Source organism: Mytilus californianus, unplaced genomic scaffold (genome assembly GCF_021869535.1).
Source record: "Mytilus californianus isolate M0D057914Y unplaced genomic scaffold, xbMytCali1.0.p SCAF_6, whole genome shotgun sequence".
In the NCBI taxonomy this organism is placed as follows: domain Eukaryota; kingdom Metazoa; phylum Mollusca; class Bivalvia; order Mytilida; family Mytilidae; genus Mytilus; species Mytilus californianus.
Window position 1 is genome coordinate 53,266,800 of NW_026262712.1, and position 11,334 is coordinate 53,278,133.

The 11,334-nt window shown below is 32.1% G+C and overlaps 1 protein-coding gene across 1 annotated transcript; it reads right to left on the minus strand.

Moving 5' to 3' along the window:
• Positions 1 to 1,383: 1,383 nt before the first annotated feature.
• Positions 1,384 to 7,756, minus strand: LOC127706547 (uncharacterized). Its single transcript, XM_052211203.1, has 7 exons — positions 7,729 to 7,756; positions 7,246 to 7,368; positions 5,956 to 6,150; positions 3,813 to 3,904; positions 2,681 to 2,791; positions 1,848 to 1,880; positions 1,384 to 1,437 (listed from the first exon to the last, which is right to left on the minus strand). Exons 1-7 carry the CDS (start codon positions 7,754 to 7,756, stop codon positions 1,384 to 1,386), a joined length of 636 nt encoding a protein of 211 aa, XP_052067163.1.
• Between the last annotated feature and the right edge of the window lie 3,578 nt (positions 7,757 to 11,334).

Here is an 11,334-nt window from a genome sequence, read left to right on the forward strand (position 1 = left end):
ATCTAGCTGTCTCTTAAATGTTGTAGATGCATTAAAATACGGACATTAAGTGCATCACCCTTCGCGTATTAACACACCTATCTATTTAACACATTCTTATGAAAACATTCAAAAGTTTAGCAATGAAAACTGCTTGGTTCGATTATTCAAATGAATGTAACATTATTCAATCATACTAATGTTTATGGTCTATTCGGAACATTTAGTTTGTTTTTCATGGTGGTCGAAATCTCGTTTACCTCCTTACTACCTTATCCATTTTACTTTATTTTTATTTGTTCCACGGGAATTGTGCATCACATTAATCTATCCTCGTTTAATTCAATGATATGATATTCACGCAAGTATATCTTACTTCCTACCGTGCCGACAAAGTTTTATAAAAAAAATTTACCCGGAAACTTAAACACTAAAATTAATGAAAAACAAAAAAAAGGAGATGTGGTATGATTGCCAATGAGACAGCAATACACCAGGTCTTGTGGTCATAAAACTTTCGAGCACGATTTTCGTACTCAGACTCTGAAATCAAACAATCAAATTCTGGATTTTGTGTTTCGAGCACAAATTTTGTACTACGAGTAATGAGTAAAGTTTTATGACCGACAACCCAGAGCTCAACAGAAGCGGATTCAAACAATTTTAGGCAAAAATACGGCCTTCAACAATAAGCATGATGAGGGCTATAAAAGTTCCCCACATGAAACACATTAAATCAAATAATAATACCAACGTCATAATTTATAATCAAATGAAAGCTTACTATTATGAGAACATCCTATACGTAATATATACGTATCCTGTATTATCCATACTGTAAGCCGATGTGGAGTTTTCTGTAAACTCTGACTGATCAAAGGTCAAAAGCTATGAATAAAAAAATGTAAAACAGGTCAAGCTTCGGATGACGCTCACATCAGTAGTTTTGAAAAAAATAATTTGATTGATAACGTCGAAAAACTAAATAAATTTTCTGACTCAGAAAAAACCCATACCCCCCCCCCCCCCCCCCCTGAAGTTAAATGGTTGCTCCCTAATACCTTTCTTTTTTATCATTTTTGTATGTTTTATTGCTTAACACACAAATATTGAGCACTATTTTATAACAATGCAGCTGTGCCTTCAATGTTTATAATTAATATGATAAATCCCTAAGCAAGTCAATGAAATATTTTCCTTGAACTTACATCACTAAATCAAATAAAAACTTGTTTTTAATATTTTTCAAGTTAAACTGTCCATGTACATGTATAAGATATCTATATAACTCATTTTATATTTAAAAAATGTGACCATCTAGGTGGTCTAACGCAAAAACTCCTGCTCAACAAGTCGATGTAACAAAAAGTTTTTTGTATTATATCAGATTATCACGTTTTCATTCTAAATATGTATTTTTAAATATGCACTGGACCCAAAACAACTAATCGGTTGTAACTTAAATAGAAACAATTATATTATAATGTAAAATTTTGAAGTGCATTTTCTAGTGATTACGTTCTATAGAGTTCCAAATACTTCGGTAAATTACTTTTCACATTACAAGTATAATGTATATGTATGTGTAGTTTTAGAGCTACTGTGGGATTTACAAAGTATCATTTATCAAAGTGAATGTGTTCTCCTTGTGTTATTCAAAATCAACAGATACATGTAACTCCACATGAATGCACATATGGTTATATATGATAAATAAGACAACAAAAGCTAGCACTTTACGAAGATATTTGTCCGACATATTTCAAATTGTTTGCGTTCCCCAAGCTGTATACGGGTTGTCTGACCATTGTGTACATGTAGAATATGGAAAAACTAAACCGCTTATAAGTAGCAATGGTTGACCTTACCTGTCCGGACAAAATCGTCTTGGCTGTTGGTTTCTGTAATTATTGTACAATAATCAATTACGAAATGGAATGTTAACAGATTTAACTGTAAAAAACACAATTTGAATTTGATACTTTAGTCCAGAACTGTTGTGTCCTACAAGTTTTACATGGGATAATGGTAAATATTAAATACATATCTTCTGCCGTTTTTAGATTGAAAAGTTTCTCTGTTTATTTCAATTGTGCATATGAAGTTGAATGTGTTACATTTCGGTTTAGTTGCCTTTTATACAAATATGGACAACGAAAGAAAACTCTACAGTTGCATGAAGGTATACAAGTATACAAATAAAATTTATACTCATGAGATGAGTTCTAGTCAAAGTATATTACGTTAGAAAAATATTTAACATGTTAGGACGATACACAACCAAGACTGAATCCCTTGTAAGGAAAGTGTATTTCGTGTCTAAACAGTTTTAGAGCTACTGCGGGATATACGAAGTAACTAACTAGTATTCGAAAGAAATGCATTCTTCAATGATAAGGGTCTTGACATTTGAATATAAAAGAGAGGCGAAATATACCAAATGGACATTTTAACTCATGAGTCGAAAAAAACTGAAATGCTATGGCAAAAAACGGAAACGACCAAAATTAAATACAAACAACATTATACAAAACATAATATAAAAACGAAAGACTGAGCAACACAAACTCCGGTGAAACCGGCGGTGATCCCAGGTGCTCCGGGAGGGTATGCAAATCCTGCTCCAAATTTGGCACCTGTCGTGTTGATTATATATATAACTTACAGACGAACAATAATGTATTAAATGATGTGGACTTACCGTTAGATTTCCATAGATCCAATTTAACAAATCATAAGCGGCATTGTAACCACAATTATTGATGAAATTACTGGACAGTTTATTACAAGGTCCACCATAGTTGTCTGTTGGCTAAGTGTAGAAATAAAAAAAAATCATAACTAATATTGTAAAATAATTGTACAAATAAGTTTAATTCTTTATGAAAAGGAAAACAATAAGGCTGCGATTGTTTTATAAAATGGCAAACGTCGTCATTAAAGGGCAACTAATCAAATAAGAAATCGACTGACGATTTTCGACAATTGTCTTATTTATAAATCTGGTGTTCCTAATTATTTTTGTCCTGAAAAGCTTTTTTTTTACTTTTCATAGTTTGTTATATCATAGACAAACATGAAAAAATATGTAAAAGGTGGTTTTTTTTATTGCTAAGGCAATAACTACTACAGTTGCCTGCTAGTTTTTATGTAAATGGACTGTAGATAAATTTTAACGTTCTGATCAAGTTTGCCCTTGTCAGATTTGTAGATATAGCGGTTTTCACAATAATAGACAAAAATTGCATTTTACCCCATATATTATATTTTAAGCCAGATTAGCCTTGTCAGTTGGTAAGCATGGTCATCGGATACATTTTTTAAAAACTAGATGCAGCAATAATGATTATGGCCAAGTGTGATTAAATGTGACTCGATAGTTTCAGCGGAGCCAATTTTTGTAAATGTTAACTGTCAAAGGCGACGATGGACGACAGACGACGGACGTCAAGTGATGAGAATAGCTCACTTTTGCCCTTTGGGACAGGTTAGCTATTAAAACGATAATGAATTCCGAGTCGACGTTATGGTATTTTAAACACTATCCTTTCTAGATGCCCTACTTCCGTCAGAGCATCCCTTCAATCAGAGTATCCTTCCAATAAGACCCCATCTCCCTCACCAAAAGAATTCAATAGAGTAGTGAAAAATTTGCTAAGATCAGATCGTAGTTGGATCTAAAATGTTACGAAACTTTTAAGTATATCTGATTTGGTCTTACAGCGAATTTTGCCAAAAGGTACTGTATAATTTTATGTACTTTTTTTTGCGGTGTATTTGTCAATGGGGTAACTGTAGTTTTGTTTTTCATACATGCTAAAAACATACGTTACCATGCAGTGTTGTGCATCCAAGTTAAATACTGATTTAACATTGGAACTGGATACAAAGTGGTTGTAATATGACGCAATGTTGTGTCCATTCTCTGTAATATTATTGCTTACGTTGTATTTAAATTCATGTATTTTTTTTTTATTAATAAAATTCTATAGTATATTCTATGTTTATTTCAATTGTGCTTATGAATTTGAATGAGTCACATTTCTGTAAATTGTATTTTATACAATTATTGACAACAAACGACAACTTAACAGTTCAATGAAGGTAAAACTATACAAGTATACAAATACAATTTATACTCATGAGAGTCCCGGTCAAAGTTAACAAAACTTACTAAATGTTCTCTAGCTCTCTGTTATCAACAAGTTTTCTATCCTCTCGTAGAAAATTGCAAAGTTTAAAAAGGACTTCCTACTTTTTATAATGTTGTGTGTATATTTAAAAAATATAGTTGTAGAAAAGGACACAGAGGACTCGTTCTGGATATGCATTTAATTTGCCACTGGACGTTTAACAGATATCCGTTCATACATCCAAAGAGGACTATAAATTTGTATACATGTATATTATATAAAATTGAGAATGGAAATGGGGAATGTGTCAAAGAGACAACAACCCGACCATAGAACAGACAACAGCAGAAGGTCACCAACAGGTCTTCAATGCAGCGAGAAATTCCCGCACCCGGAGGCGTCCTTCAGCTGGCCCCTAAACAAATATATATACTAGTTCAGTGATAATGAACGCCATACTAAACTTCAAATTGTACACAAGAAACTAAAATTAAAAATAATACAAGACTGACAAAGGCTAGATGCTCCTGACTTGGGACAGGCGCAAAAATGCGGCGGGGTTAAACATGTTTATGAGATCTCAACCCTCCCCCTATATATATAGCATTATTTATCATGAAGAAAAATCAAGATATCTCAAGCTGTCTCTTATCGAATTTGTATAAGTTTTGAAGTAGACTGAACTTGTAAATGTGTGTTGGTTTTTTTTTGTGTATACTGAATATCCCATATATTGTAATAGATGTTTTCCATTATCAGTAATGAAAGAAATTTCATACAAAAGAATTAACTTCAGTCTGTATCTTAGTTTTTTCAAATCAGGAAAATATGTACCAACAAATTTAAAATATTAGATGGCCCATGCACTTTGTTTTGTTTTATGATAAATTCTATAAATTTTCAATCATGCATTTATAGCCGACCATACGGTATTGGTTTTTTTCTCATTGTTGAAGGCCTTATGGTTGCCTATAATTGCTTATATCCACTTCATTGGAACTTTGGTGGATAGTTGTCTTATTGGCGATCATACCACATATCCTTATTTTTATATTCTCATTGGAAATGTACCATGTTACAGCTATATAGAGAGCTACATACAGGTATACACTAATTGGCTTTACAGATCTAAGTATTTTAATGTAAAACGCTGACTCGAGTTTGATATTGGCAATCATACCACCTCTCCTTAATTGTATATTCTCATTGGAAAGATCTCATGTTACAGCTACATACATATACATACATTTCGTATGTTTATGTAGTTCATACGTGTTTCTCGTTTTTCGTTTTTATATAGATAAGACCGTTGGTTTTTCCGTTTGAATGGTTTTACACTAGTAATTTTGTGGGGCCCTTTATAGCTTGCTGTTCGGTGTGAGCCAATGCTCCGTGTTGAAGACCGTACCTTGACCTATAATGATTTACTTTTATAAATTGTAACTTGTATGGAGAGTTGTCTCATTGGCACTCATACCACATCTTCCTATATCTATGTATACACTAATTGGTATAACGGTTTCAAGTAAGCAAATGTAAAACGCTTACTTGAGTATAAAGGACCAACCATTTAACTTCAAAAAGGGGAGGGGGTATTGTTTTTTTTGTCTGAGTCAGAAAATATTTTTACATTTTATCGGCGCTATCAATCAAATTACTTTTTTCAAAATTTAACGCTATAAGGTGTGGGGAAAATCTGGATTCAGAATATTTTTTTCTCATCAAATTGGCGATCAGAATGGTTTTTTTTTAGGAAAACGCCATACCCCACCTCCTTTGAAGTTTGATACTCGTTCCCTAATACTGTATGTACTGGCATATCATGTGACATGTTCAAACTTACGTGGGTTAATTTGGGTGTCTGCTCTTCCAGCAAAAACATATACTCTATCATTTTTCATGTTGGAAACTGCATCAACATTGCCTTTACTGGCTTCAGAGACTGTGAGGTGCTCCATTGAGGAGACAGATTCAAACATTGGTAATTTCATGCACGCTAATGCAGCAATAGATGATCCATGAGCACAACCATAGGGAACTGTGAACACATTAAAATGACGTGTCAAAGCCTATACATGATTGCTTCCTTCCCTTGCAACCAACATGATAACCAAGGTACGAAATGTACGTAATTCACTATGGAGAATATATACACGTACGTGGTATTTCTTTAGTATTATATAAAACACTTGGTATGCCATATTTTACGCTTTACATGCTACATGCTTTACAAGCATTTTGATTTTTATTAATAGTTAATGAACATATAGAGAGTAAAGAACTACTGGTTAAAGTAGTCGTCTAAAATGTATGACTGCCAAATACAAAATCTACTCCATTGAGATTAATACAAAAAAATGTTGCGTGGTTTGAATATAATTTGAAGTAATCAAAGAAAATGCCTCACAGAAAAATTTTTCTACGAAATATAGTGTACAATTCCTGTAAGGAAATGTGGTTTTCCATTTTCGAAATAACGTCAATTTAGTCAGCAATTGAAAAAAAAACCAGCTAGCATTAGTGCAGATTGCTAATTTCTAACTTTAATATATATATATATATTTGAAAAGATTAAATAACATTTCAAAGAAAAGATCATAAATACCTCTTTGGAGGAGCCCTTCGAATTTTTATTTAAAGCTCTAAAATGCAATTTTTCATTTTATATATGGTGTATTTAACACAATCGTTCCATATTTGATTTTTTTTTTCTTTCTTTTTTTTCTTTTGCATTTTCTCAAGTCCAAGTTAACCTGTTTTTACACTTTAATTACAAGGTATAAAGAGCCTAGAATTTGATTGAACCCTTAAGCATGTTAATATGGGGAAGCGTATACTTATACCCGAATTATAGCAAATATACAGATAGGATCGGTCTCTGGAAAGCTATTATAGTATGCGCACAACTGAACAAAAAATAATATAATTAAAGTCACCAAATGATTTAGAATCTTTAGGACTATAGGAAATTGTGCGAGAACATTCATGGAAGGTAGTAAAGTAGATATTCCCCTCTCTAATTTTATTCATAAGCGAATCTTTTATGTACATCTTTGCAGATATTGTTAATTGCAGATATTAAAAACAATATGTTAATTGAAAACAAAATGTTATACAGTGTTTAAGTGTGTACCTCCAGCAACGACCCCTACACCCATGTAGGCAGCAGAATGTATCACGTGCATCTGTGTAGCGAATCCAGCACCAGAAGATATACCGGAAATAGAAACTTTGTTGACGTCAACATTGTACGAACCTACGTATAAAAAATGTGTATACAAGTGTCGTGTACAATATAATCAACATTCTGTAGCAATTTTATGCAATCCTAAATAACCGTAAAATATCAAATATTTAAACAATAAAAAGGCTAATGCGTCCTTTTCTACCTCATATATTGATAACTAACATTATTTTACCATATCTACATGTTTAACAAAAACATGATACATTGATATTGATATGCGGTGAAATCGTGGTATGGTCGACTTAAATATTCAATATGTCATAGTTTTCATGTTCATACCTAGACCTTGCTATTATCCTGATAAGATCCTGCTACGATTCCGCTACGATAGTAACAGGTACAGTTACGATTTTAACACGCTCTTGTTACGTCTAATTAATAAGACATAAATTGTCATCCTGCTTTTTTTTACTCAAAACTTATGTCCTGCCTTTTTTTTCAAATTTCATCATAGCCACTCTCCCTCATAAAAATCAAATGGTAGCTCCCTTAGTCCAGGAATAAAATTATCAATATCCACTGTATTTGTTTCACTCACAAGGCCATAATCTCAAAAGTTCCAAACATCCTTCTGGAATTTGAAATCATACATTTAAAAGTTTATATCATGTACTTGAAACTTTAAAAAGAATCTACATATTCATATAAATCAAAAATGTGATTCTAAGCTTCATATGTTGCTGTTGAAGGTATTTTTATACACGAAGGAAAAATGTACATGCTTTTGTAAAATTTTGTAAAGAAATAGGTCTCTAACCAGAAAGAATAACTTTGCATACGAACGACAATGAACATAGTTGTAGTTCCAGCATAATTTTATTTTGTCGAAGTATGCTCTCGTACATTGTTTTCGATAAGACTAAAATTTTACAAAAAATCTGTCAAAATTGTGATTTTGCGCTATCTTTCAGCGTTTACAAATAATTATAATATAATTAGAAACTTAAAGTGCATACACTAGAGGTGCCACTGGCCCAACCATATTTATGTCTTTGTTTTAGAAAACATAATATTCACCTAAAAATAAATTAGAAAAAGCAAGAGCAAGTACTTACAATTTCGAGGAATTCTAAAATGTTTGACCGAAAACGCAAATATGACTATGAAATGAAAATTAGATTATTTCTTAAAACATAATTTAAGTCTCTAAAAATGATACATACCTAGCCGAGAAGATTTGCACTCTTTAATTAGCAGTACAAGTAGAACTGAAAAGTATAATCTTGTGCGAAGCATCGTCTTCTTGGCACTATTTCTGCTCATGTAAGTAGAATGTTTATGAACTATGTGTTCATTGTTTATATAAGTTATTTGGCGGTCGAACCTTATCATGACATTATATTAATCTCTACGGAGATTCACGTTTATCAGCACGTTACCTTGTGAGGCTTGTTACATATCTATATACCGTACGATTTTAAAATTCAAACTTAAGTAAAGTAAAAAGAATTTAAAGGGGCATTAGCTGTCAAATTCATGTTCACCGATTTGATTCAAATTTTCATATTTGATTCATATAATACTAAAACGTATATCCAAATTACAACAAGTCTGAAAAAAAAATTCATGGACTCGATAATATATATGTCACCATTTCGTGTGTATTTTTGTCTAGACGCCATCTAATTAACCACTGAGATGACTTGCGAAGACTTCGACGGTCACATAACCTGATATAAACATAAACATAAACATAATTATAAATAGATATAGACCTCATGCAATTAGACTTTTCTAGGTCTGTTTTATTTCATGTTATAAGTTAATCATCGTTTTACCTGTATAATAATGATTTTTTTTATCGAATAAGTCAACGAAATGGTTCACCTTTGTATCACTTTCATTGTTGACATTCATTTCTTTTTACTAGCTGAACAGGACTAATGCATGCGTAACCAATCACTAGCTATTAGTTAAATTAAAGGTCACATAAATACAGATTCAATGAGGTCGAATTATTTACTTGAAGTCTCTGCTAAAAGCAAATTTTTATTTTACTATTCAACTTTCATTAATGATTGAACATGATTTTTTTTTATATCTCGTAACTAATGCCCCTTTAATCCAATATTTAAGACAGTATGATTTTGTCTATGCTGTATACCAAGCTCTTATTCGTGTCCAAATCTTCGAGTTTTCAGTTTTTAAAGTTATTAGAATGAAACATAAATTTTGTATTAAAATTTGAATAAGTCTGATCAGCAAACACAATAATACAATGTTTACTAGGAACATTCAACTAAAGTAATAAATTGATCGAATTATTGAACTTTTTGCAAAACCGACTAAGGATGCATTTTTCGTTTGTTTTGTTTGGTTGCTGATTCATTGACGAATCTCTCACGAGGGTCTGGATGGGGAATGTGTGCTTATTTCAGTATTTATAGTGTTTTGTGCCTTTTTCTACATTCTTTTGTTTTATTGTCCATTATTATCTATTCTTTATGTTTCAGCACCATGTTAATCTCTATTCTTTTCGGCAACGAGGTGAATGTCAGTTTTTCTTATCTTATCTAAAACACATATTTATCGAAACAAAAGACAGCAATTGTTTTATGCCATACTCCGAGAGAAAAAAATGTCCTTAGTATGACAATTTTTCGCCGAAATAAATTGCATACCAAACATATTTCTATAATTATACATGTAAAACCATAAAATCATGTAACGTTTAGTGCGAAAATATCACTTTGTGGTAGTGTTACATGTATAAGAATTGACGGAAAATGCGAGTTATGGCGCTTTGCATACACAGTTAATAATATATGTGTTAAAATTTGGCTTGTTTTTAAAGTGTGATGAAAAGGTTTGCATTATCAAATTCATCTCACATAACGTCCTTTTATTGTAGTGATGAATTAACAATACTTCACATTATTTGTTTCGAAAGTTTAAAAAAATGTGTGTCATCGACGATTGTTGGTATTTCAGTCTATTAAATGGAGGACAGGATACTTTCTGCTTTAAACCTTTCGTAGATGGAAAATAAAAAGTAAATTCCATATTGCCACCAACACAAGATAACTATCAAATAAATTGAATGTTTAAGTAAATTATAGTTTGCATTTTATTCAGGGAAAAAAAGACCTTACACATGTTATTATTTTATGCCTTGAAGCAAATTCATTGAAACTTGGTATCGGCCGGGTTGGTTCTCCAAAAGAAAGGGGGACGTGATTTTTCTGTATGACGATATATACAGACGTGCTACATGTACTAAAAAAGGTCACATTTAAAATTTCAAATACTATTATGCTGTCCAATAATTTTGGTAATTCCTGAACACTTTTGTGTATTATCAATGAATCTATTTGAATTCTAAAAAACTCTAAAGAACTTCTGGATAATTTTAGATCTCGATCTTTCTCTGAGATTATTCTATCAAAACTTTTCATTTTTCTACCCTGTATACCACCATTCCAAATGTGAAATTGAAAAATCGTCTAGAAAATAATCCACAATGCTTTTCAATATAAAAATGGTAGCATACGCTATAAATTTATTACTTTCGGACACCGAAGCCGGATCATTTTATTTAACTTTCAGATATACATGTAATGATTAAAAAGTGCCTTTAAGATGATCACGTGTGAATGTATAAAATGTAAATAAACATTTGCCACGTGGTGATTGTGCAACAAGTCTTTACCACCAAAACATAAGATGAAATTTAGTTACAATTTTAAATTTCTTAATCAATTTTTGGAAGTTCCTGGGTAAGTTTCTTGCGCAAATGTTGGAATGTCAACGTATGTTTTCGGTTCCTGCTTCATGAAATTTGTAAACACCAGACACAACCATGTTTACACCTCCACACTAAAATGTGTTCAAGTGCTGCCATTGGTCAAGGATGATGTATTCGGAATGGGTGTGACTTTCTACCGGTAGATGGCGCAGCAATGCAATCACACATGTTGGCTTAATCTGCCAAGGGTTTAGAGGAGGGGTTGGCATTCGAAGATGCAATTTCCCCCA